Below are 27,500 nucleotides of genomic sequence, written 5' to 3' on the forward strand. Positions count from 1 at the left end.
CTCACCTACTCACTCACTCACCTACTCACTCACTCACCTACTCACTCACTCACTCACCTACTCACTCACCTACTCACTCACCTACTCACTCACCTACTCACTCACCTACTCACTCACCTACTCACTCGCTCGCTCGCTCGCTCTTTCGCTCGCTCACTCGCTCACTCGCTCACTCACTCACTCACTCACTCACTCACTCACTCACTCACTCACTCACTCACCTGCTCACTCACTCACTCACTCACTCACTCACCTGCTCACTCACTCACTCATCCACTCACTCACTCACTCATCCACTCACTCACTCACTCACTCACTCACTCACTCATCCACTCACTCACTCACTCATCCACTCACTCACTCACTCACTCACTCACTCACTCACTCATCCACTCACTCACTCACTCACTCACTCACTCACTCACCTACTCACTCACTCATCCACTCACTCACTCACTCACTCACTCACTCACTCACTCACTCATCCACTCACTCACTCACTCACTCACTCACTCACTCACTCATCCACTCACTCACTCACTCACTCACTCACTCACTCACCTACTCACTCACTCATCCACTCACTCACTCACTCACTCACTCACTCACTCACCTGCTCACTCACTCACTCACTCACTCACTCACTCACTCACTCACTCACTCTGCCGTCTCTCTGGTCTATCCCACGCTCTTTCCTTGTTCTCCCTCTCTCGCTTACATCCTCGTCTCCTATTGTCGTCTTTGCTTTCCTCTCGCCATCTGTTGGCAGCTTGCGTGGGTTAATTGAAACACATTAGCGTTGGTGCATGCTTTCTCTTCCTAATTCATTATAAGCCTGTGTGTGTGATGACTCCCACATAACATGGGCATTTACACTCTACTTAAACAGATGGTTAATCGTAGTCTCTGTATTGTGCTGTGGAGGCCTGTTTGAGTTTGTGTTCTGTGTTTTTAATATGTATCTAGTAATGTCTTTTATGATGTTTGAACGTATGACATTATATTTCATTATTAGTAGCTGTTGGTGTGTGCTTACTGTGTTCTCACATTTCTTAGAACTAGTTTGAATGCACCTTTACTGGGGTGTTCTAAAAATGTTGACTTATTATTGCTTGTATAGATGTTCTGATGTGATGAATTGGGATTAATAGACATAGTTTCCCTCTTAATCATTATCAGAGATTTCAGCCCCGAGGTCCCCAGTCTATGTGTGACTCTCCATTCGTATTTGTTCATCAAGCCGCCACTGAAAGAGTAGGAAGACCTCCTTCACTTTGGCTGTGTGACGTCAGTTACCTCAGCCGTATTCAACTCCGTCTGTGTTTGTGTACCCCATGCTGTGTTTGGCTGAGCATAAAGTCAAGCACTCTTTTTTTTCATGTTTTTATTATTATTATTTTTATGATTTATTACATATATATTTTTAAACCCTCCTTTTGTTCACCTTTTGTCCTATCTCCAGAGTGCAGCAGCGACCGCAGCCACACTGGCTTTGCCCACAGGTGTCGGACCCTACCAACAGCTCATCACCAGCCAAGGTAACCCGTGCCCACTGGGCCATGGTGTGGAGTTACTGTTGCAGCAGTGCCTATGCATACTCAAATCTTCAGTGTTCATGTGCCCTGCCAGCTCACTCTCAATGTGTTTTGGTACACATGGGAAGTAATGACACATTAGTGTTCTCAGGTTAAGGACTAGTGCTGAGTGGATTAGGATAACACGAGAAGGATGCATGCAAATTATTGATGATGGCTTGAGTATTTTTAGCCAAAGGTGTGTGTTTTTTTTTTTTTTTGTATTATTATTTTATTAACTGCTCAAAAATGCAGCTCCCCACACCTAAGGAGCCCCAATGCAGTTTGTGTCCAAATTTTTGGGAAATTCACACCCCTTACTCTCAGTTCCATGTCCCAAGAAGTACTCATTGCCTGCCAAAATAAACAGCAAGACTAGCAATTTGCCCGTCATGCTACTCGCTAGTATGTGCCGCAAACTATTGCGAAGTAATCCAGTTTTGAAATGACATGAAATTTCAGCCGTCATAAACTGCCTCCATCTTTGCAATTATCTCTTTACTTCTCACCAAGTTATTATTGATGTAGACACGAAGCAAGTTTCAAATTATGCAAATATTTTGCATGTACATAGACAAATTGTTAAGTTATGGTATGTCCCACCTTCATGGTTCTGATTTCACCGGATCTTCGGTCCTGTCTATAAATATCTGACCTGATGTCAATCATTTTTGTGAGATGTGTATACAAGTATAACGATTTAAAAGTAGCAAAATGGGTTATCCTTCATATGAAGGATAATATGAAACATATACAAGAAATATATCAAATGATGGGAAATGTGGACAGCCCTGACGGTCCTTAACTTATAGCATGTATCGCTACAACAACTTATATTGACCAAGATAGAAGTTTAGTAGTAAAGCTGACAGTATGCTGAAAATAACCTGTAAAAGTTACTTCACCAAAAGCATTCTCCAGCAGCAAGACTTCACTATTCCTGCTTTTATGAGATTTCCCTCATAATTATAAGGGGTGGGCATTTCTTCACTGAAACCAAAATATATAATCCAGGTTTTGAAGAGGCTAAAACTATTTTACATTGATTTTATCATTAAAATGCGCAGTTTGCCATTCTAAACCTCCAGAGTTCATACCTGGCTCTGTCACTAGGAAACGATAGAAAGCGGTTCTGACCAAGCACTACACTGTTCTAGCCAATCAACAACGCTGCTTTTGGAGCACTGCATTTGATTGGTTGTCTAGTTCAAATGCCTGTACACAGTGTCCATCACGGACACGTGCCTTTAATCCCCCTTCCTGGTTCCTCCCGCCGACGACCCCAGGTCAGATCCTCCAGGTGGTGAGGGCGGCCAACGGAGCCCAGTACATCATCCAGCCTCAACAGCAGATGGTGCTGCAGCAGCAGGTCCTGCCTCAGATGCAGCAGGGAGGCGTGCAGGCCCCCGTCATCCAACAGGTACCCCGTCACTCCCACAGCTAATGTCTCCTCCAGTCACCACTCCCACAGCTAATGGCACCTCCAGCCACCACTCACGACTAGGGATGCACCGATCCGCTTTTTTCACCACCGATACCGATATCTGAGGTTTAGTATCGGCCGATACCGATCCGATACCGATATAAAAAAAACAGCGCGAAAGTATGGTAAAGTTACCAGTTCTGTGTGTATGTGTGTGACCACACGTGCGAGAGGGAGAAAAGAGGAGTGCATGACATGAGATCTTGGTGCATTTTTTGCTCATTTGCTACTTAACATCATGTCTAGTCATCACTATCAATTCATAACATAGGATAAAAAAAATCACAAATAATGTACGTTCTAACTAGGGCTAGTGTTCATATTAGTTAGCAATCATATTCATCAATTTCCATTACATGACGATGCATGTGATTGTACACATGTGTGTGCCTGCAATGAGAATTGAGACTGCACTGAATTACTTTAACATGAGTTATTGCTACACGATAACAATTACACAACTAACATTACTCGATACATATAATTGTGGACATTACACTAGGCATTACACTAGGCAACATGAATCTCATTCATAGCTCATCTAGTCGAAATCTTAACAGGATGAACCCATCTTTATTACAGCGAATCAACATCAGAAAATAACTAAATCTCCGCTTAGCATGCTAATTGCTACTAATAGCAACCTGCACTCATAATACTCTACCTATCACAGTCGTAACTTCATGAAACCCCTTACATTCATTACGCACACAATGCCTCACATACATGTCGAACAATGATGATTTAAGCATTGGAAATGTATAAGGCACAACTACTTTGCCACTGATGGGCGACGAACTGAACTTGTCACTATTCACTGAAAACTTAACTGAGCAGACAGCGTTGCTAGGCAACGTCACTATCAACAGAGAGTTTTTCATACAGTTAAGGCTTTTTATGGCTGGTCTCTGGATTGTCTGCCATCGCGGCACCCTAAATCTTTGAATGTGCGTGTTTCAATATAACAACAGTCCGTTTAAAACAATGATACCGGAGCATGATATGAATTAAACAAAGCCTCGATGTAAATACATAAAAATAAACATAAAAAAAAATAAATATCAATATCAATATCGGTACCGATACAAATATCGGATCGGTGCATCCCTACTCACGACCCACAGCTAATGTCACCTCCAGCCACCACTCCCACAGCTAATGTCACCTCCAGCCACCACTCCCACAGCTAATGTCACCTCCAGCCACCACTCACGACCCACAGCTAATGGCACCTCCAGCCACCACTCCCACAGCTAATGGCACCTCCAGCCACCACTTCCACAGCTAATGTCACCTCCAGCCACCACTCCCACAGCTAATGTCACCTCCAGCCACCACTCCCACAGCTAATGTCACCTCCAGCCACCACTCACCACTCCCACAGCTAATGTCACCTCCAGCCACGACTCCCACAGCTAATGTCACCTCCAGCCACCACTCCCACAGCTAATGTCACCTCCAGCCACCACTCCCACAGCTAATGTCACCTCCAGCCACCACTCCCACAGCTAATGTCACCTCCAGCCACCACTCCCACAGCTAATGTCACCTCCAGCCACCACTCCCACAGCTAATGTCACCTCCAGCCACCACTCACGACCCACAGCTAATGTCACCTCCCACAGCTAATGTCACCTCCAGCCACCACTCCCACAGCTGTCACCTCCAGCCACCACTCCCACAGCTAATGTCACCTCCAGCCACCACTCACCACTCCCACAGCTAATGTCACCTCCAGCCACCACTCCCACAGCTAATGTCACCTCCAGCCACCACTCCCACAGCTAATGTCACCTCCAGCCACCACTCCCATAGCTAATGTCTTCTCCAGGCACCTGTATAGGTGGAGTTGTTTTTGTTAAAGCATTTTAGAGTGGCAAATGATGAACATGCTTAGAGGAAATCTTATTGTTCTATTCTATTTTCTGTAAACAGGAACTCTTCTGTGAATTCAGTGATGGCCAAGTTGCCCTCATTTACTCACCTTCAGTTTTTTTATTTACATGGGGAGCGATGGAGGACATATTTAGTCTGTCGGTTGCTCTTGTGTACAGTAGCTCAGTTATGTACATGTATGTGTTGGTTTGTGGGATTCTCAGTTCATACCACACATCTCCCTGCACAGATCTCTGTCTATGCTGGTTGTATATAGGCGCTCTTAAACGGTAGTGGCTTGTCTTTTTTCTTTGATTCTAAGTTCATGCCCCATGTCTCCTTGGGACAGGTCCTTGCCCCACTACAAGGGGGCATCCCCCAGCAAACAGGTGTCATCATCCAGCCCCAACAGATAGTCCTCGCCGGGAACAAAGTACAGCAGAACGCACAGGTAGGTTTTAAAAACATGTCTATCTCTTCTACTAATGGTGGACAATTACTGAAGTTTTTTTTTTAGGTATGTGTATGTTCATTTCTCTAGTGATAGCATTTCATGTATGCACTCATTTTGGATTTGATCTTCAACTCTGTTGATTTGACAGTTAAGTCTTTGGTTAGGGTGGTTAGATTAATAAAAGTTTTTTTGTTTTCTCCATATTCTTTCTATGTTTTACTATACTTTATGGCACCTCATCTAAAAAAATGAAATGTATTTATGTGAGTAAATAAGTTAGTGGGCAGTTCAGTCTGAGTCACAGTGCACAGGCGTTGATTGACTACTGTTCACACCTGAATGCTAATCAATCCTCCACAGTTGGCTCAGTCATTGTTTGGTTGTGGTGCGTGTTTGTTTGATTATGAGTGTGTGTGTGTGTGTGTGTGTGTGTTTGAGAGGTCTCAGAGGAGCAACACAACACCAATGTTTCCCATTATCTCATGCAAACACTCACGCACACACACACACACACACACACACACAAATAAACCCCCATTAAGAGAAGAGGTTGTTGGGTGTCTCATGTAGAAGCCACAGCTTCTCTGATGCAGCCCACAGGGATTGTCCAGTTTACCTATGAATCTGTTTATGCCCCATGTGGCGTGTGAAGGTCATGCAGGCGGCAACCATGCAGCAGGCAACCATGCAGACGGCAACAATGCAGCAGGCAACCATGCAGCAGGCAACCATGCAGCAGGCAACCATGCAGCAGGCAACCATGCAGGCGGCAACCATGCAGGCGGGCCAGGTGGCTACACAGGTGCAGGTGCAGCCGCAACCCCAGCAGCCTCAACAGCAGCAGCAGGCTGCACAACAGCAACAGCCTCCCATGATGCTACAGGTGGATGGAGCCGGGGACACCTCCTCAGAGGAGGACGAGGAAGAGGAGGATGAGTATGACGAGGACGAAGATGAGGACAAGGACAAAGACGGCGGAGAAGACGGACAGGTGGAGGAGGTAGGCAGTCTGTGATTATGAGCCCGTGTTCAATTCAGCGAGCTGCTTCTTCTCATGGACCTGGCTGTCCCTTTTGTGTGTGTGTGTGTGTGTGTGTGTGTGTGTGTGTGTGTGTGTGTGTGTGTGCGTGCTCAAAAAAAAACGTGCTGTTCATGCACAGTCCTGGCTCTGTAAATGGTAATGGGGGGGGGGGGGGGGAGGGGGACGGCGGCAGGGGCGCGATGCGCCGCGGCGGCGGACACAAACACTTAAATGAATTATGATGTTCATGTGTTTTCTTTTTGGAAACATGAAAGCTGCTATGGGGTTGTGTGGTCAAAATGACTTACAGACAACTGGAGTGGTACTGCAGATTTATTAACGATATCGGGAGCATTGTTACAAGCAATCCATGTTCATGAAATGTCCCACAACAATGCCCATCAGTCTCTGGTCAAACTCATGTCTTATACCTAAAACCCCTCCCTCGTACTCTTACACTGTGGCCACCTCGTCCTCCACTATAGATAAGAATATTTACACAGGATCCCCTTACCCCAAGCATTGAGTAACTCTCTTAGCTCATCAAACCTTACCCAACAGGTCAGACAGAATACATGGCCACACTCAGTTACCAATTCAATTGATGTTATACTATGGAATCCTATACTAACCTACTTAATAAAATGTGAGACATATATTTTTTATCCCACAGTTGCACAAGGGAGCTGTTTAGGTCCATTACTCTTTTCTCTTTATATGTTACCACTCAGTGACGTCATCAGAGAATACAGTATAGATTTTCATAGCTACGCGGATGACACCCAACTGTATATTTCCGCTGAACCTAATGATGCGAAGGCCATAAACTCCATTACCAACTGTTTATTGGCAATAAACAAATGGATGAACAATAACTTTCTAAAACTAAATGAGGACAAAACTGAAGTCCTACTTATCGGCCCCAAACTAAAAAGAGAGATGCTAATCAAGAATCTAGGAGGTTTAACCCGGTGGATTAAACCTGAGGTGATAAGTCTCGGTGTCATCCTGGACTCAGATTTGAATTTCAACTCCGACATTAACAAAGTGACACACAGCTTTCTTTCACCTCAGGAACATAGCAAAGGTACGACCATTCATAAACCAAAATGATGCCGAGAAGCTTATCCATGCTTTCATATCGAGCCGGCTAGACTACTGTAATTCACTTTTCGCTGGTCTTCCCAAGAAAACAACTGAAAGACTCCAGCTCATTCAAAACTCTGCAGCTAGACTATTAACCAAAACTAAAAGGAGAGAACACATTAGTCCTGTCCTAGCTACTTTACACTGGCTTCCTGTTACCTTTAGAATTGACTTTAAGGTCCTCCTCCTCACATACAAAGCTCTAAATGGACAAGGCCCTAGCTACATTGCTAACTCTCTTACTAACTACACACCAGCTAGAACACTGCGATCATCAGATACAGGTCTGTTACAGGTCACCAGAAGCAGTCATAAGAAGATTGGTGATGCAGCCTAACTACACACCAGCTAGAACACTGTGATCATCAGATACAGGTCTGTTACAGGTCACCAGAAGCAGTCATAAGAAGATTGGTGATGCAGCTAGAACACTGTGATCATCAGATAAAGGTCTGTTACAGGTCACCAGAAGCAGTCATAAGAAGATTGGTGACGCAGCCTTTGTCATCTACGCCCCAAAATTATGGAACACTTTACCTATTGATATTAGAGAAGCAAACACGCTAGACACCTTTAAAAAGCAGCTTAAAACCTTTCTTTTTACCAAAGCATTTTATTAATTTTATCTGGCACTATTTATTTCTCTGTAACTTGCACTATTTTTACTATTTCTCTTTTAAACTGTTTTAAGGGTTTTTTATTTTATCATGATGTTAGTAAGCCTATCAGAACACCAGGTTCTGATACGATGTTGATCATTTTGTATTTATCTTTTACTCCATGTACTGCTCCTGCTGCTTGCTTTTATTGATTTTATGTAAAGCACTTTGAATTGCAAATCTTGTACGAAATGTGCTATATAAATAAAGTCTTACTTACTTTTAATGACAGCAGTCAATATAACATCTTACAGTAACAGTTTGCAACAATTATACTTCAGGATTAGGGGTAAGGTAAGCAGTTTTACTTAAAAAATAAGTATAATTTTACATGTTTTATGGTAAAGGTAACCTTAAATGACTCATTTTGTGATCTGGTGCTATATTTATTAAAACATTTGTATTTATTTTTTTTTTTTTTTAAATCACAATTATCTTGAGCTTTCAGGGGGGGCGGGGGGGGGCTTTGCGGGGGCGGGCCGCCACCCTAATATCATTGTAGGGGAAACACTGATATATATATAAGGACTTGGGAGACTTTTCAGCATGGTTAAGGTTCTATCGTTGTTCTATAAGGACTTGGGAGACTTTTCAGCATCGTAAATGTTCTGCTGTTGTTCTTTTCAGTGTGGTTAATGTTCTATCGTTGTTCTATAAGGACTTGGGAGACTTTTCAGCATCGTAAATGTTCTGCTGTTGTTCTTTTCAGTGTGGTTAATGTTCTATCGTTGTTCTTTTGTTGCTCATTAGGAACCTCTGAACAGCGGCGATGATGTCAGCGATGAGGAAGACCAAGAGCTTTTCGATACAGAGAATGTAGTTGTTTGCCAATATGACAAGGTAAGTCTGGCAAAGGGAAACGAACTTCAAACAAAGCAGTGGACTTCCTTTTTGACAGAGCATTTTACCTTACTGATAAGGCGAGGTCAAATGTTAATCAATTGAACTGTGTTTTTTTTTTTTTTGCTTCTAGATTCACAGAAGTAAGAACAAATGGAAGTTCACCCTGAAAGACGGCATCATGAACCTGAACGGGAGGGACTACGTCTTCTCCAAAGCTATAGGGGATGCGGAGTGGTAAGCAAAATTCAGCAATCGGAATGATGAGAAGACAAGAACAGAAAAAGGGGAATCGGAACACAAACAACGGGGCAGCCATCCAGAACTGTCTAGTCCCAACGTTAAGACGCATCGAGACCTGGGACTGTATGCATTTCAGTTGGTGTGAGGTGGGCAGGCAGGCCTGTGGGATTACGATGACTCCCCTTTACAAAAGAAAGAAAAAAAAAACTTTTGCAATTCCCGCTAATAGCATCAACATATATACACACACACACACACGCACGCGCGCGCGCGCACAACCAATCCTCGAATGCCAGTGACTGGCAGTTGATTGCTAACAGATCACACAAAGAGGAAGGTTCACACATCGCAATCGTTTTCTCACTCGGATCACCGGCGCGTCAAAATCGCTTTTAAAAACAGAAGAAACAAAGCATCTATGGATAGTGGACCATGTTGAACTCTCACCGATCCAGACCATTAACAGGTTCGACCAAATTAAATATTAAATAATTTTAAAAAAAGAAGAAAAAAAAATCTAATCCCGTAAGGCAGGATGAGAAGAGTGACTTGAAGTAGAGTGACTTCAAGAGTGCCTGTGACACAAGCACTAAGGTGAAGATTAAGATTAAGCCTTTTGATTGCACATTTCCGTTTTATCGGCTTCACGTCAGCACATTCTGGTACTGCACCCCCGCACTCTCGTTCTATTCCTGCCACACAGTAATGTGCCTAGTCTGCCCTGGTCCCCAGCCTACAAATTGCCATGCCCTGCCATTGTTTTAAAGAATAGTTAATAAAGGAAATGACTTAACCCAGCGAACAAACACTACACGAATGTGCCGAAGAAGAGTGAACTGTTAATATGTGAAGTATAAATGTTTGAGCAGTTATATAGCAGCGTATCAGATGACTAAAGGAAACAGAGTTCTTGATTTCCACAATCTCCAACGACCCCCCCAATTTTTTTAAACAAGGAATTAAATAAACCAATGAGGAATTTAGCTGTGTAATTGGCGCTAGTGTCAATTTTCAAGCTGTCTGTGCTACCTGTCAACTTTTTATTTCTCATTCCTCACCTGGATTAAGTTCCTTGGTGTCGGCTGACGTCTTTTGCACTCTAGGTGGGTTTGGTGTGGCGCGTGCGTTCGCCCAACTGCATGCTTTACCCAGATGGCTTTGTGCGCTCGTGTGTATTTTGTGCGTGTCAAGTCAGTCGTCATTTGTTAGCCTAAAATAACGATGTCTGTACAATGTTTTTGAGACCTCACTTCCTCCGATGTTTCAAGATGGTAGAGGCTGTGTTTTCCTCTTTTTTTTTTCTTTTGGTATTTATTCCTGAAAGCTCAGGCACCATCGTAATTATTTGGGGCGGGGATGGGGTTACACACTGTACCAAACTGTGCTCTTACAAAAAAGGAAAGAAAAAAAGTGTTCCTTTTTCCTCCGTTGGCTGGACAAGACTTCATCATGTGCTCTGCTGTTGATTTCAGCCTAGTCTTGGGCGTTACTTTTAATCATGTTTTTCTTTTTTTTTTACCTTTTTGAGTGGTTTCATTTCATTACCCGTCAACTCAAGTCACTGCCCTAATTCGGGTGAGTGGTTACACTCTTGCTTAACTATGAGGTCAAGGGAAGTCTACACCTGACAGGGATCCCCCCCCCCATCCCCCATCCCCCCCACCCCTACACCACCAAGGTGAGGAGTTGGATGGAACTGCAGGTCACTTCTCTGTGACTATAAATTCTTTGAAAGATTTTAGAATTGGTGTGCAAATAAATATATATTCCCCCCCCCCCCCCCCCCCCTCCATAGCCCAGTACTTTCTCAATGTCCATTTCTTATTTGTGCCTTTTGGATTTGTTTAATATCAGCTTACCGGCAAATAAGTAAAGGATGGTATTTAATGATGCAGGTGTTTTAAAGAAACTGTTTTCTCTGCTTTGTTTTTATAATTGTTTATGTACCACGCGTTTCAACTGCTGTCTGAAGAACTATTCTGAGAGGGAAATGTGTTACGTTTGTATTATTCACAATACTGTTTTTGAATCAAGATTGCTCTTTGTAAATGACTTGACCATCTCTTGGAAGGCTGTGCTTTGAATACCAATAATTAGAGAAGTTAGTATTTTGTTGAACTGAAACCCATTGAGTTTTTGCCTTTGCTAAACTTTTAATTAAAGTAATATTGGAAAAATAAAAGTGTTACATTTTGTGAGTTTGTTCATTTTAAGAGAAAAAAAAGGTTAATTTCAGATGCTGTGAATTTAAATATCTAAAGCTTGTTTTTCCCCAAGGTGATGGACATTTTCCCAAATAGGAGGTGTTGTCTCTAAAATAACAGGAGGCTTTCAGGTATGCTTAGAATGACGTGTTAAAATGTGACCCCCATCTAGGCCTGTAAAACTGAAGACTGATGACGTTCCTTTCACTGGTTAATGCAGAAACTGCCTGGTACAGTCTCTTCTGCCGAAAATGTGAAGGAACAATATTGCAAGTAACTGTGTGCTTCACGGTTTCTATGTTGTAATATTAAACACATGTCTGACTGAATAAGCCGTCTGACTGAAACTGGGCAGGTGTGGCTCGTCCATAAGGGCTATGGGGGGGGGGTGGGGGGGGAGGGAGGGAGGGGAGAGAGGAGAAAAGAGAGAGAGAGAGAGATGTATAAATTCCATGTCCTTGTAAATCGCTTTGTATTAAAGTGTCTGCTAAACGACTAAATGTAAATGTCATATTTTTTTCTGTCTGATTCTACCACTAGACCGCTTGATATGCCTTTGAAGGTCATTGTCAAATCAGGTAACAGCCAGGCAGTCAAGGCAAAAGTCGTGCTTCAAATGGCCCCCAGACCTCTCCTATTGACTCCCATGTTAAATCCATTTTTTCCCCCACAAAACAGAGCGCACTCCATGCATTCTCTATGGCTTCCTGGAGGGCTCACACCTCCATGTCGTGTTCTAAGTAATGGCCGTAAAAGCCAATGAGGACGTCACACAGCTTCCACAGAGGCATGTCAAGATGGCACCTGTTCAGTACAACAACTCCATCCGCTCTTTGACAGAAACTTCTTTTTAGTTAGCGTACTAATGAAGATAAATTGACCAAAAAAAAAATTAGGACTTCCTAGACCAAATGTATCGATTCAACAGGTTTCTGCAAAGGGAGGGAAATTGGAACGAATGAAAATCGCTGTCGTGAAGTGGCTAACGTGGTCTGTATTTCTTTATACCACTGTCACTTTTCATAGGTTTCACAGTGTGAACTAACTGAATAATTTTTTATGACTTTCTTCCATAGCGTTCCACCTGTAACTTGCTACTGTATCTTTGTAGAAAGAGGGGAAATATTACTGTTGGTTGCTTTCAATAGTGGACAAAAAGGTATTGCTGTATGAGTAAATCGGCTAACTTAATGTACCTACTGAATGGGTCGCCTTAATCATTATCTAAAAAATTGCCCCCCCCCCCCCTGAGAATTTTTTCAGGAGCCGCCACTGAAACTGGTTCAATGTCTCTGTGTTTAAAATTATTCCCCAAAAATCTGTATTGACAGAACTTAGACAAACTTTCCTGTGGCCTTTTAAACATGTGCAGAAAAGATGGAAGTGACGTGACATTAATGCAAAACGTATTCACTGCTTTTGATTGAATGTGTTTGAGAAAGATAACCTGCTTTTAAACACAATATTTACATTTGAAATTTCCAAGGATGTTAGATGGCAACTATTAAATCTCATTTTCTGTAAAGTTATGACTGGAGTTTTCTTGAGCGTGCACATTGGACAGACAGCTAGAGGCACGTGCCAGTTTTGCTGAACTCAATGAAAAGTGTAATGGACTATAATCATGAACTGCAGCTCTAACATTGCCGTCAGTGGTGTCCCTACACCGCATCAGTAGTCAGCAGGACAAGCTGGTTTTCTCATGTGTTTTCACAGTTCTATAAACTGTCACAAGACCACCAGGTGGTGCATTGCTGATGAGCTAGACTTGTGCCTAGGCTCTCTTGCGTTCAGCTGGTACACTTCAGTCACCTTCTGACAACGCAACATGGATCTGGTGTATAGTCCACTGCAAACGTCACACCTTCCTCTGGACTACATCAGTGCAATCGACATTCAGACACCAGTGTGATATGTTTTAGGCCCCTTGCTCTGGGAGGAGCCGTGTCAAGATGCAGTTAATGCCACTGATCTCAAAAAGAAATGTTAATGGTTTTTAATACACTACAAAAATGGCACTTCAGAAACATTTTTTTTTCTTTCTAGTAATAAGTGGAAAAGGCCATATCTGCAATTGGGAAGTTTTTTGGTCATACTAGGCCTGTATTGTTAAAATGCAGTAATTCTTTTCCTCTAACTGGCACAAAACTCACTGGTTTCTTTTTGAGATCAGTGAGTTAATGCCCTGTAGAATCATTTCAGTGAGAGCACGGACTGCAACCGTTGAAAAGTATAAAAGCTCAAGTCATACACTATGAGAAACCATTATGTCAAGGAAAAATGCTCAACATGGAAACATTACTGAAAAGCTTGAAAAGATCTGCCTTTTGTCATTTCGCTGAGGGACTTTTTCGAAGTTCAGGAGGGGCCCATTCGGATGATTGACAGCAAATAATCCCACCTCCTCCCTATTCTCCATTTAGCTCACATTAGCTTACATAGCACACATTCTTAACAGGGAATTAAATGCCCTAAGCACTTGGATGTCTACATTTAAATGTTAATGGATTTTAATAAACTACAAAAATGGCACTTCAGAAACATTTTCTTTTTTTCTAGTAAGTTTTGGTCATACTAGGCCTGTTTTGTTAAAATGCAGTAATTATTTTCCTCGAACTTAAGACGACATTGTCACAAAAGTCTTCATAGTTTTTAATGCAGTGTATAATGTGACTTGTATCTTTTTTTTTCTCTATTTTTTATAATTGTATGTGCTCTGATTTTATATGGAACTTGGCGTCTGAAGTAAAGATTTATATATTTAGTATATACTTATCATCCTCTTCATTTCAATTCAAGATGAGGGGAGACCAGGTAGCATACAGTATCTTTTTTTTTTTTTTAATTATTTTTATTTGGTAGAAAGGCAGCAGAAAATATGATAGGGTACCAAACCATACAATAATCACACATAATTTAAGAAAGCATCCAGTTTTACAAACAAGTCCATCATTTTCAGCTATCTTCTAATAATTAATGCTTCCCCTACCATTAAAAATAGGTGGCCCCATCTATCCCCACCCCTTCAGTTCTACCTTAGTTTCGGTTCTACCTTATATCCCTCTCATCAAGCCCCATATCCCAATCCCTCCCCCGCCCACTCATTCCCTCCCAGACATTTCCCTCCCCCTACCCCCACCCACATCCCACAACCCTTAATACATAGCACATTCATCCAACATTTAAAATAAATACATATATACATACCTAAATAAAGAAAAAAGAAAAAAAGGAAAAAAAACAAATAACAAACAAATGGGTTCTAATGTCTATTGCTTGGGCAGCATTAACTAAAGTGCGTTATAGATGGAGCTCCATTGGCTATCAAATTGTTTCTTTTTGTTTTGGTCCGCTGACATTGCCTTTTCAATGTTCAAGTAGAATTTCATTAAGGCTTTCCATTTTTCTAATGCAGGTGCCTCTTTATTCTTCCAGTGTTGTAAGATCAATTTTTTAAAGATTAAAGAACAGAAAAGTATCTGCCAACCAGTTGGGTATCGTATTCCCTCTATATCTTGGAAAATACATGTTTTTGGAGTTAACATTACTTTTTTATCTGTGTATTTTGAAAGCCACCTCCCGATATCCTCCCATTTCTTCTTAATTTTTTCACAATACCAAAAGGCATGCATGAGAGAATCAGTGTGTTGGTTACATTTTAGACAGATACCAGATTGTCCTTTATCAAATTTTTTAATTTTATCTCTGGTATAATATATTCTTGTCATTATTTTAAACTGAATTAAGCGCAAATTTTCATTAGTGGTTATCTTATATGAGAGAGTCAGGCAGTCCTTCCACTTATCTTTAATGTTATATCCTAAATCTTCTGTCCACTTGTTATAAATATTTTCTAGTAACTGGTCATTGTCTTCCTTTTTTATTAAGATATTATATACAGAGCCTATCAGCTTCTTCCTTCTCCCCTCCTGGTTAAGGAGAGTTGACAACACAGAACTTTCCTGCAGACTGAGATCAAAGTTGGAATTAATCCAGTTTTTTAATTGCATATACCTGAAAACTTCTACATCTTTTAAATTATATTGACTTTTAAGTTCCTGGAAGAGTAGAACTGAGTTCTGTCTACTAATGTCTGATATCTTCTGAATACCTCGGTTTGACCACATATCCCACTGTAGCTGGGAGTTTTGGATATTTATTGAGGGATTGTTCCAAAGATGTATATGTCTAGGTAGCCCCATTTCTTGGCCTAGCATTCCCTTGATTTTGTTCCAAGCATTTAATGTACTGTTGATAATAAAGTTTGTCGATTTAACCCTGTCCCTGGAAAAGAGAGCTACAAGTAGGCTGTTTTTTTGTAATTGATTGTTTTCTATCTCTATCCATGGATCCTCGTTTGTGTTATTGATAACACGATCAACATAGAACATCTATGCAGCTAAATGGTAAACCTCAAGATTTGGAAGGTTTAGGCCCCCCTCATCTTTTGGATAGTGCAACAGTTTCCTTTTCAATCTACTTGCTTTATTAGACCATATAAATGAGGACAGAGTGGAGTTTACGTCCTTGAAAAAAGATTTTGGTGGAGTTATAGGAATTGTTTGGAATTTATACAGGACTTTTGGTAGCCACATCATTTTGAAAAGGTGTATCCTTCCAATTAAATTGATTTTCAGATCCTGCCACTGCTTAACATCCTCCTTAAATGCTTTAACAAGGGGAAGAAAATTGTCTTTAAACAACAGTTTTTTGTCGTAGCATACAGTATCTAACACTGAGATAGCTGAACTTCCTTAGCTTGTGTCTATGTAATGAAACACATTACAAGTAGTTTTCTGGAGCAAATTTGTCACCTTTAGGTTTTGCACAAGTTTTAGATGCAAAATTGCTCTGTTTTGACAGGAACACAAGTAACAGGTGGTTGTAAACAGTCATTTCTGAACTACTGTGCTCTCCAGAATTATTGGCACCCTTTAGTTAAAAATATTCATAAAAATCTAACCTTTGATTGAAGTCACATAATTGAAAGAAACAATACATTATTATCATGAAACAAATATTTTTCCAAAAAATATGTGTGCCACAATTATTTGTTCCTCTTCATTAGATATTTTTTTAGGTCGAGGGACTGTGATGGCCATGGCAAAACCTTTATTCTGCCGTCGGTGAACTATTTTTGTGTAGATTTTGAGGTGTTCTTCTGATCATTGTCCTGCTGGAAGGTCCAACCACGGCCCATTTTAAGCTTCCTGGCAGAGGCTGTTAGGTTTCATTTAATATCTGCTGATATTTGATGGAGTCCATGATACCATGAATCCTAACAAGATGTCCAGGGCCTTTGGAAGAGAAACAGCCCCACAACATCACAGATCCACCACCAAATTTCACAGTCCACTATTTTAGCTCTCAGCACAAACCCACTATTTTCCTCCATCTGACCGCATCACAAAATGTTTGGTCCAGCAGTGAATCATACGTGTGCAATTTGAGTGAAAGCATTGCTTTCAAATAGCAGGCATTGCTCTCTTAAGTTTCAGCTGAAGAGGCCTGGTCCAACAGTGAATCATATGTGTGCACTTTGGGTGGAAGCATTTCTTTGCAAACAGAGCCGAAGCTCTCTTAAGTTTCAGGTGAAGGGACCTGGCCCAGCAGTGAATCATATGTGTGTGTGCACTTTGAGTAAAAGCATTTCTTTTCAAACAGAGTCGGAGCTTTCTCAAGTTTCAGGTGAAGGGACCTGGCCCAGCAGTGAATCATATGTGTATGCACTTTGGGTGGAAGCATTGCTTTTTCAATAGTGGGCTTTGAAAGGTAATTCTAAGAATATCTGTATATCTCTTGTGAAGCACAACCACCTGTGCATGATGTACTTTCTATTGTTTCAAATGAGGTAGAGCTTGGCCCATTCTCTGTGGTGAAAATGTAAAGAAAATGTTAAGCTACGTAAGTAAGTAAAAGGGAAAGTGAAAGCCTTATGTTTGAATAGAGAAAGATAAATGTGTAGTTTCTATACAGTGCATTGTGCTACTTGGGAATTAGTTCAGTGTCATTCATTTTACTACAGAGCTTGGCCTTGTGAAAAACACCTTTATAATCTGCACTTAGTTTCCGACGGAAAGAGTGTGCAAACACAACTGTACTGAGATGGGAACGGGCTGAGATGGGAACTATAAAGGACATGAAAAATAGAAGAAATGATGTGCGATGTTGGTTCAAATCCCTTTTTGTGGGGCGTCAATCCAGTACATCCAACCAATCAGGCTGAGGAGGCACACCACCAGCTTGGACAATACTTTGTCAGTCATGTGGTTTGAGCAAGGCAGCTCACTTCCTGTGAGACGTGTTGACTCCACCTCTAACCTCAGTCTGCAGAAACATACGACATGTGATAACATTTCAAGGGCTCTTCTTGTGCACCTGGAATGAAAAGCTCAGGATTCTTCAGCTGTCAATAGTGTTAACTCTGAATTTGACACCGGCAGGGTTAAGACAGCTATCAGAACTAATTGATCATGTTGATACCAGCTGCCCGTGCTGTCTTAAGGATGATTACAGTATTAAAAGCTGCGGTGGGGACTCTAGGGTAGGTTAAGTGTTCACCGTAATGACGGTGTTTGGGGGGACTGATTGCACATGGAGCCCCAAAGCCTAAAGCTCCATATCGAGTTAATCCTCGCGTTTGAGTCGGTGGCTCAGGATACTGGGATGTTTAAAGTGCGCTGTTCCTGTCTGCTGATGAAGCATGAGCTATTTGGATCGGGCCTCTTCGCCTCCGTATGTAGCAGGTGCGAGAATCTTTGGGCCAGCGAGGCTCTTTTCCTGCTGAGACGTTTAGAGGGAGGGCCTTAGTTAGAGGCCCCAGTAAACCACACACTTGGGTCCCAGTCCTCCTCCTTGAAGGTACTCAAAGAACATACTGGCATTCTTCTCTGTGAGTGGATTTCAGCTATGTGGTTTCTCACCCACCAGTGCCATCGTTTTAATTATTTAGTTTGTCTGCCCTCTTATTTTCTCTCGGAAAATCGATCCGTCAGTAGGATCTTCTCTTCCCAGGGCCCAACCCGTTTTATTGGACCAGAGGCTCTGATTCTGATTTATTTTAAAAAGCCGAAAGGGAATGATGAGGGGTGGGAGCCACACACAGGAATGAAGACACAGAGGGAGTGGACCAGAGAACAAAGCCCATTTGACAACAATACCAAATGAGCCACAGGTCTTATTTCACCCTGTTATTTTCTAAGCATTCCAGGATGCATGTATTTGGAGCTGCATAGTGTGTGTTTTAACTTTTCACTTAGTGTGGTGCAAAGAATTGTAGACGTGTTTGTTTCTGTCGTTAATAGCAGATATTTCCTCTTGTGAATCAGTCCTCACAATAGGGAATATCACTTAAGTTTCATATCGGCTGAGATGTTAAACAGATGTTAAGCTATTTTCTCTGTAGGCGTTCTGACATTCATTTCTTACTATGTCTCCAAACCTTGTAATGTATTTAAATGTGTCTACGTGCAAGCTGTGGCTCAAGGAGGTGTTGCTGTTGTGTGTGTGTATGTGTGTGTGTGTGTGTGTATGAGTCCAGTCCTGCAAAGTGAGAAAGGCTGTATCTTCTTTGATACTTTCGATCACCCACATCCGCTGTAAGGAAAATAAAACGGCTCAGCTGGAGAACTCATCACATTCCACACATGTAAAAAAAAGACAGTGCGTAGGAATATGTTTTGATTATCGTACCTGTGCCTAATTGCTTAGAAATGACTAATAATCAAAATATGATTGTGTTTTTACTTATGGACTTGGGCCTGGTGTTTTAATTCTAAAAATGCTTTGAAAATTCCCACCTGGGTTAACTCGGTTACTTTTAGAATGAGGAGAGCGAGACAGTGTCTTGGAACGTGAGCTAATGTTTGATACATTTACGGAATGTTATACGTGCCGGGTGTGTACTATTGGATTGTACAAAGCTTGTGACTCGGAGATCATGGTTCACATGAAAATTCATTATCCCAATCTTTGTCTGGATTTCAGATTATGGCTGGATCATGGCAATAACCAGATTCTCTCCTCTTATCCTTCGATTTAAAATATAAGTTGAATCATATGTGAATATGGTCTGCGGTCTATAGAAGGAAATGCTGTGTTCCTAAAGCCCACGTCACATAACTGCATGAAAAATACTCCAAATATGAAGTTATACTACTATAAGTAATATGAAGTTATACTACTATAAGTAAGGGAAATATGAAGTTATACTACTATAAGTAAGGGAAATATTGAGGGTACCATAGCGATTCCATATACCAATGCTGCTCAGGGCTAGGTAGCACGTCATTGAAGTCCTGTGAGCAGAAATAAAATGGCCACATTGGCTATACAAAAAGTGTAACAAAAAGGTCTATCATTCCTTGTAACCCTTGTGAATAGAAATAAGGACACCAGACAACAAGGAGGATGTGAATCTTTAAAGGATGACACTTTATTTTTTATTTTTTATTTACTTCTTCTCTGTCAGGTTGGCTATATACAGGTGTAAGTATGTCACAAATGTGATGTCTCCATTGAGCTACCTTATGTCCCAGTAGTTACAGAATTCTAAAACTATTTTTATGTGCTATAACAACCATCTGTTAAGCAAGTCACTTGGCAGATCTGTTTCTTTGCCCCTTTCTTTTTGGCTAAAAACTCTTCCATGTAATAGGCAGGCCCAACACGCCATTCTCCCTGGACATTCAAAAGTACATTTTGCCTTGAGTTACAGTATAAGGCTCCAGCTACATAGTTCACAAACTCTCATTCAAACTATATGACCCTGTATCAAGATAATCCTGCTTGATATAAATGCTGTCAACGCATTAAATAGCCTACCATATCACCTACATCAGCTATGTCATACTATATGAAGTAATAAATACAAAACACAAAACCAACACCGAGGACTGATTTACAAATAGACTAACAAATAGACTATGCAAAGGAAACGCTGACTAGCCTCCGATACTATGGTTACGCTTGCATTGTCATTCTTCTCCTACATCCTTGAGTCCCGCAAGGCTTCACGTGTCCTCGTCTCCTCATTCTCCTCCTTGGTGGTGACCTGCTTTACAGGCGGCAGTAAGACTTCACGTGTCCTCGTCTCCTCATTCTCCTCCTTGGTGGTGACCTGCTTTACAGGCGGCAGTAAGACTTCACGTGTCCTCGTCTCCTCATTCTCCTCCTTGGTGGTGACCTGCTTTACAGGCGGCAGTAAGACGACTTCAGGTGTCCTTGTCTCCTCATTCTCATCCTTGGTGGTGACCTGCTTTACAGGCGGCAGTAAGACTTCACGTGTCCTCGTCTCCTCATTCTCCTCCTTGGTGGTGACCTGCCTCACAGGCGGCAGGTAGGCGTGGTTGGAGCACTCCTGTAGGTGGATGGGCATCTCTTCCGGACCTGTCTGCTTGCGCTGGCTACTGCTGCCCTTGGAGTAGACGGTCTGACCACGGAACAGCTGGGCCTGTTGCTCGCAGAGCCCCACCTTGCTGAGCAGGATGAAGACGTCGCCACGAAACGCCTTGGTGAAGATGGCGTAGAGGAACGGGTTGGCGCAGGAGTTGAGCGGAAAGAAGAGCACCAGCAGGATCTTGGAGTTGGACACGGTGATGAGCGGACGGTCCAGCACGGCCGACATGGCGTAGAAGGAGATGGGCGCCATGCACAGGAAGTCGGTGAAGATGAGCACGGCCATGCGCTTGGCGATGTTGGTGTCCTTGCTGGCGGAGGGGTAGTCGGGGTTGTGCACGGTGCAGTAGATCTTGACGTAGCAGACGCAGATCACCAGGAAGGCCAGGATGTTGAGCACCAGCACCGAGACGATGTACACCTGGTCCACCGGGGTCTTGGTGTCCATCGGCAGACAGATGCTGACCTTCTGGTAGCTGCTGACGCCCACCAGGGGGAGCAGTGCCAGCAGCAGGCATAAGATCCAGCCGCCCAGCATGACGGCGGCGGCGTGGGACAGGCGCAGCTTGCGGTCCAGACGCATGGCGAAGGTGATGGCGTGCCAGCGCTCCAGCGTGATGGTGGTGAGCGTGTAGACGGACAGCTCGCTGGCGAAGACGGTGAAGAAGCCCGCCAGGCCACAGCCGGCTCCCGTCTGCCAGTCGATGGCGTGGTTGTAGTACTCGGAGCGCGTGTGCAGGTCCACGGAGGCGATGAGCAGCAGGTAGATCCCCATGCACAGGTCGGCGAAGGCCAGGTGGCACATGAGGAAGCGTGAGACGGAGAGCTTGTAGTGGCTGGTGAGGAGCACCAGGAGGACCAGGAGGTTCCCCATGATGGCCAGCAGGCTGACGAACCACACGGAGACGCGCAGGAAGCCGAAGCCCATGATGTCCTCGCAGGGGTTGAACTCGTCCGGCACGGGGCGGCAGTCCACCTCCTGGCCGTCCTCGCACATCACGTAGTCGTAGCGGCTCTCGAAGTAGTGGCTGGTGTCCTCCTGCGGGTTTTTGAGCGTCTCGCCGAATCCCACGTTTTCGTCGTGCTGCCCGCCGAAGTAATAAGCATGGTAGTGTGGGCTGAGGTGAAAATCATGGTAATCAGTGGCGTCCCTGAAGGTGCTGTCGTCGGGGTCACTGTCCTCGTCTGCGTGATCGTGTAGAGTTGGAAGGCGCGGTGGGCCGACAGACCTCTTATGGTGCTGCTCAAATAGATTGGTCATATTGCAAATGATGTGTTCAAGATATCTGTCATGGAGGAGGACAGTGAGAGAATAACACACATAGGTTAGAAAGACATGGGCCATTTTGCTCTTAGGAGCGGTGTTGGTGAGACTCATTGATGACTTTTTTACTCCTTTTTCACCACAGCCAAAGAGCAGGTTTGTTTTAGTCAATTAATCTTCCTTGTATTATCTTTAAATGACAGCAATTAATTTACAGTCTGGTTAAAAACAGCAAAAGTATTCATTTCTTTCCTGCCAAGGTCCACATGGCGTGACGGCATTGGTAGGGTTTGCCCGTAATTACCCACTTCATGGAACACAGAAGACAGGCACAATATGCATGCAAAATTTTCCTCCCTTTATATATATTTTTTCACACCCACTTCTGTCAGTATTTGGCTGGAGAAAGTGTGTGTTGTTTTACCAACCCTTTTTTCTTCTTGAGGTTCTTGAAGCCACAGCAGTGGCTGGGATAGGTCAGGTCTGCACTCATCAGTTGTCGGAAGGTCTTGATTGGGGGGAGCTTTTTGAGGGCCCCCACAGACAGGGCTTTGAGTTCCCGTAACGACTCCAGGCCTGTGCTCGGCAGGGACGTGACACTCGTCTCCGAGATGTCTCTGCCAAGATTCGAGAAGACAGGGATCACCGAAGGGTCAAGATGAAGGCTCTTTGTTCTGCTGTTCTAAAGGGAGGGCCCTCAAAGTGAAGATGGGAAAGCGTCCAAGCGTCCTTTGACTACAGTAATTATAACTGGAGTCCCCAAAGCCCTCTTTTAGATGTGCGACTCTGATAATGTGAATATAACTGAATTTGTTTTATCTGTTTTCTAACATAAAATGACTTAACTCAACGGTGTGAAATGCACATTGTATTGACATTTCAGACAACTCACCTGCTATCAGAATACAGACTTTAATAAGGACTTTTTCAAAATGTGGTTAGGGTGGAATGCAAATCACGTCTTTTAGAAACAAAAAGCCTTTTATCAATAAGCAAGCCCTCAGTCAACAGCTACTTCAGCTTAAGAGAGCCAAACACAGAGCTCTTCTGGGTGGGTTTAGGTGGAGCAGTTACTTCCATCAAACCTGTATCATTTGAGGGATCAATGAAAACTAACTGCGTGCATGTATCTCCTCAGGCCAAATCGTTATGTATAATATTTGCACGCCGGTGTATGTTATTTATTTATTTTCGAATGAACTGGGAGAATGAGAGCGAGAGAGAAGCGCTTCGGCCTCGGCGAGTGTCTGATTTTAACATTCACAGATGGTTAGCCAGTGACCTCATGTCGATGACTTCACCCACAACATGTTCCTACGAGGGCCCAGGCAGAGGAGTGCTATTAATTTAATAAGAGGCTATGATTTCAGCAGGTTTACTTTAGGACGGAGATAAGAGATGGTCTCTACAGGCTTAAAATAGGTTTAATATATAACTGTTCCCTTTCTTTTTTAAAGCAATTCATTTGTTTAGGACATAGGGAACCATTACATTTGCAAGCAGTGGTCATTTCTTAACGAATAATGACCACAGTACTCTCAAAGTACCAAGACAACGCTCAGTACTCCAAATGGTATAGTTTGGAATAGCTTCAGTTGTACTTCAGTGAGAGAGTCAGTTTGGAATAGCTTCAGTTGTACTTCAGTGAGAGAGTCAGTTTGGAATAGCTTCAGTTGTACTTCAGTGAGAGAGTCAGTTTGGTAAACTGGTGAACTAATCTTCAGGTACTCACAGAGACATCGGCCCACTGACAGTGCCAGCAAACATCCTCTCGTCCAGCGTAGTTAGATATTTATTTCTGTGAAGGTCTCTAAGGACAGAAATGAAAGAAGGGACAAAAACACACATTGCTCACAGTTAATTATGGAGATGGCTAATTGGTAACATATTCAGGTCACCAATGGCTTTATAATTATAATTGAATTGAAGTATCTGAATTTAAAACTAGAACCCACGCCTGGGACCCAGGATTAAATATCTACAGGCCCAGAAGCTTCTTTTTGATTCCTTTCTTTGGATGTGTTCTCGCTTAAGTGCGGTTACACGTTGGGCCAGGCTTTTCCTTGAGTGTTGCTTTCAATGAGGGATTTCACTATCACGGTGGGGGTGACTTCTTGCACACATTGCACCTTTTAAGATACATATTTTCAAATCCCTAAATCTAATTATGATTATAAAGTCATGGAGAGGAGGTGGTGGTGGATGGGTGTTTGTCTTGGTTTTACTGCTGGAGGATACCTTCCCTGCTCTGACCATGCCAAACCAAACAGCGGTGCAGTAAAAGGCACTAAAGTCACTGGAGAGCTTCCCTAATGATACCTCCTTTAGGGAGCGGAGTGTGTGTGTGTGTGTGTGTGTGTGTGTGTGTGTGTGTGTGTGTGTGTGTGTGTGTGGGGTCAGACTCATATTAATATCTCATATCCTGACAGGAAGACCTCAGAGAGCTCCAGTGGGGAGCTAAGGTTAAGTGAAAGGGCACATGAACTGTGTCAATAAAAACAGGAGATCTCACTTGGGTGCATTTCCAATTTTGGATGGAGAAAGTCAGGCCTCAGATAAATTGCCTCCCCCCCCCCCACCACCACCCCCCACCCCTGACCCCTCTTCCTTTTTATTTAGAGAGAAAAAGTTGGGTTTCCTTCCACAGGGACAGAGGCTTTCATTAGACAAGACCTGAGCTGATCTCTCCGTTCACTCACCAATGAAAGGAGAAAAACGAGGAGGAGGAAAGGACTGAAGCGCCATGTTGCTCAAGTTTAGGTATTAGTAAGGTAATATGCACACCAGATGTGAGCGCTGCTTGGACGGAAAGTGCTCGTATCAGCTGACATTGGACAGTGTCTCTGATATATGCATTTCATGCTTGCAGTTGAGACAACTACTTACTGTCACCAACACATTTGAGCACATTGCCTGGGATTTCAGCACAATACGGGGTGTAATAAAATATGGCACAAGTGTACCAACTGCTTGTTATCGTCAATCTTACACACTATCGAGTTTGGTCCCGTTGAAAGCGTGGCTTTGGATTTCTGTGAAGCCGTTGCTGTAGAGACTCCTGGTGAAGGAAAAGCAGAATGGACCTGTAAGTTATTGAACCCTGCATGTCCTGCCTATAGACAGAATGGAACTGTAAGTTATTGAACACTGCATGTCCTGCCTATAGACAGTGGAACTGTAAGTTATTGAACACTGCATGTCCTGCCTATAAACAGTGGAACTGTAAGTTATTGAACACTGCATGTCCTGCCTATAGACAGTGGAACTGTAAGTTATTGAACCCTGCATGTCCTGCCTATAGACAGTGGTATTACTGTAAGTTATTGAACACTGCATGTCCTGCCTATAGACAGTGGTTCAGAATGGAACTGTAAGTTATTGAACCCTGCATGTCCTGCCTATAGACAGTGGAACTGTAAGTTATTGAACCCTGCATGTCCTGCCTATAGACAGTGGTTCAGAATGGAACTGTAAGTTATTGAACCCTGCATGTCCTGCCTACAGACAGTGGTTCAGAATGGAACTGTAAGTTATTGAACCCTGCATGTCCTGCCTATAGACAGTGGAACTGTAAGTTATTGAACACTGCATGTCCTGCCTATAGACAGTGGTTCAGAATGGAACTGTAAGTTATTGAACCCTGCATGTCCTGCCTATAGACAGTGGTTCAGAATGGAACTGTAAGTTATTGAACCCTGCATGTCCTGCCTATAGACAGTGGTTCAGAATGGAACTGTAAGTTATTGAACCCTGCATGTCCTGCCAATAGACAGTGGTTCAGAATGGAACTGTAAGTTATTGAACCCTGCATGTCCTGCCTATAGACAGTGGTTCAGAATGGAACTGTAAGTTATTGAACCCTGCATGTCCTGCCTATAGACAGTGGTTCAGAATGGAACTGTAAGTTATTGAACACTGCATGTCCTGCCTATAGACAGAATGGAACTGTAAGTTATTGAACACTGCATGTCCTGCCTATAGACAGTGGAACTGTAAGTTATTGTACCCTGCATGTCCTGCCTATAGACAGTGGTTGAAATATTATTGAGAGACAGACAGTTCCATGAAGTTCCAAATTCACATTTCAACTATTAAAGCATACCCTCTTCCTTACACTTACATTTAGTCATTTAGCAGACGCTTTTATCCCAAGCCACTTACAGGGATGTAAACAAATGTTTTACGTTTACGCTGGCACACTGCACATCAGGAGCAATTAGGGCATCAGTGTCAAGGACGCTTCAACAGGGAATCAAACTAATAACCTTCTGATTACTAAACGACTTCTCTACCTCCTATACCACTGTCGCCCCAGGCTAACTAGATGAAATATAGTGTGCTAGTATGTGAGGCCATTGCTTAAGGAGGTTTAAAATGAAGTGTGTAGGGCAAAGGCATGACTCCCACAACTCATTTGATACCCTCACTCAGTGTGCATGACATCAAATTCAGACAGACATACTCCATTAGACGTAGAAGTAATGTCTGCATGTCAAATTCCGAGGGGGTTAGTTTTCAGAGATGTGACAGGAATTCCTATTTAATAAATGTTATGTGGTCATGCTGAAATGACAGGAACCAAACCCTGTGATTTTATCCTGTCTCTAAAAGCTACTGTGTATTTGAAAAACTGGTAAACTACACTCTGTACTTACGCTGTCAGCGTTTCCTTGGTTATGCCACTGAATGAGTTGGCAGGAATAGTAGTGATATACAGATGATCGGCCAGTTCTCTATGGAACAGGGAAGAAAATATGTCTTATGGGGTGTATTTTGTTTCACGTTATTAACAAGCTATTACTACTGTTCGTAAGTGGTACAATTTGCGTATCGATGCATACTTACAGTATAAAGTTCATGTTATCAGAATTAATCTTGTTCAGGCCAGGGAAGCTTAAGAGACCCGTATTAAATAACCCCCTGTGATGAAATAAAATCAACAGCTAAGATGCTTTTCCAGATTCATTGTTTGGTGAATCTGAAGTCCTTCGAAACTGAGGCTTACATACTTACAAATACTTTAAGTTTGGGAGACTCTCAAAGGCCTCAGGGTCGATGAACGTCAGACTTCTCGTGTTCCGTATTTCTCTGTGAAATAAATTACAAAATGGAGAAATGCCTGAGCCTTCATTAAAAAGCCTGAAAATGAGCACATTCATATTCTTTAGCGTGTTAGCTCTTCAGATAGTCAGAGAAGGGCTTTACCCCCTTATTCTGAAGGCTGAAAGTGCTGGAACTTGGAGGCTACGTTTTAATGCTAAGGTCCAAACCAAATAAACCAAAGATTCTGACTAACGCTAGCAGACAACTTTATATCAGCTGCAAGCTGTTGACCGAGGAG

The 27,500-nt window shown here is 42.8% G+C and overlaps 2 protein-coding genes across 5 annotated transcripts in view; one reads left to right on the forward strand and one right to left on the reverse strand.

Annotated features, from left to right (window-relative positions):
* The window catches only part of gtf2a1 (general transcription factor IIA, 1), an 18,083-nt gene extending 7,091 nt beyond the window's left edge, over window positions 1-10,992 (forward strand). For 2 of the 4 annotated variants that reach the window (XM_080860789.1, XM_080860791.1), the window contains exons 5-11: window positions 1,180-1,254; window positions 1,463-1,538; window positions 2,861-2,994; window positions 5,282-5,383; window positions 6,039-6,386; window positions 8,963-9,052; window positions 9,186-10,992. In XM_080860789.1, the coding sequence (XP_080716915.1) occupies window positions 1,180-1,254; window positions 1,463-1,538; window positions 2,861-2,994; window positions 5,282-5,383; window positions 6,039-6,386; window positions 8,963-9,052; window positions 9,186-9,293 (933 nt within the window). In that variant the 3' untranslated portion in view covers window positions 9,294-10,992. The remainder of the gene's footprint in view (window positions 1-1,179; window positions 1,255-1,462; window positions 1,539-2,860; window positions 2,995-5,281; window positions 5,384-6,038; window positions 6,387-8,962; window positions 9,053-9,185) is intronic. The other 2 variants (XM_080860788.1, XM_080860790.1) reach the window with 1 other exon arrangement.
* Window positions 10,993-20,343: 9,351 nt separating this feature from the next.
* The window catches only part of tshr (thyroid stimulating hormone receptor), a gene marked incomplete at its 5' end in the record, with an annotated part of 9,516 nt that continues 2,359 nt past the window's right edge, over window positions 20,344-27,500 (reverse strand). Inside the window, 7 exons of the mRNA XM_080860388.1 lie at window positions 20,344-22,181; window positions 22,588-22,776; window positions 23,892-23,969; window positions 25,149-25,217; window positions 26,815-26,892; window positions 27,005-27,079; window positions 27,173-27,247. Coding sequence (XP_080716514.1) covers window positions 20,486-22,181; window positions 22,588-22,776; window positions 23,892-23,969; window positions 25,149-25,217; window positions 26,815-26,892; window positions 27,005-27,079; window positions 27,173-27,247 — 2,260 coding nt within the window. The 3' untranslated portion in view covers window positions 20,344-20,485. The remainder of the gene's footprint in view (window positions 22,182-22,587; window positions 22,777-23,891; window positions 23,970-25,148; window positions 25,218-26,814; window positions 26,893-27,004; window positions 27,080-27,172; window positions 27,248-27,500) is intronic.

This window comes from Sprattus sprattus (assembly GCF_963457725.1).
Source record: "Sprattus sprattus genome assembly, chromosome: 2".
NCBI lineage: Eukaryota > Metazoa > Chordata > Actinopteri > Clupeiformes > Clupeidae > Sprattus > Sprattus sprattus.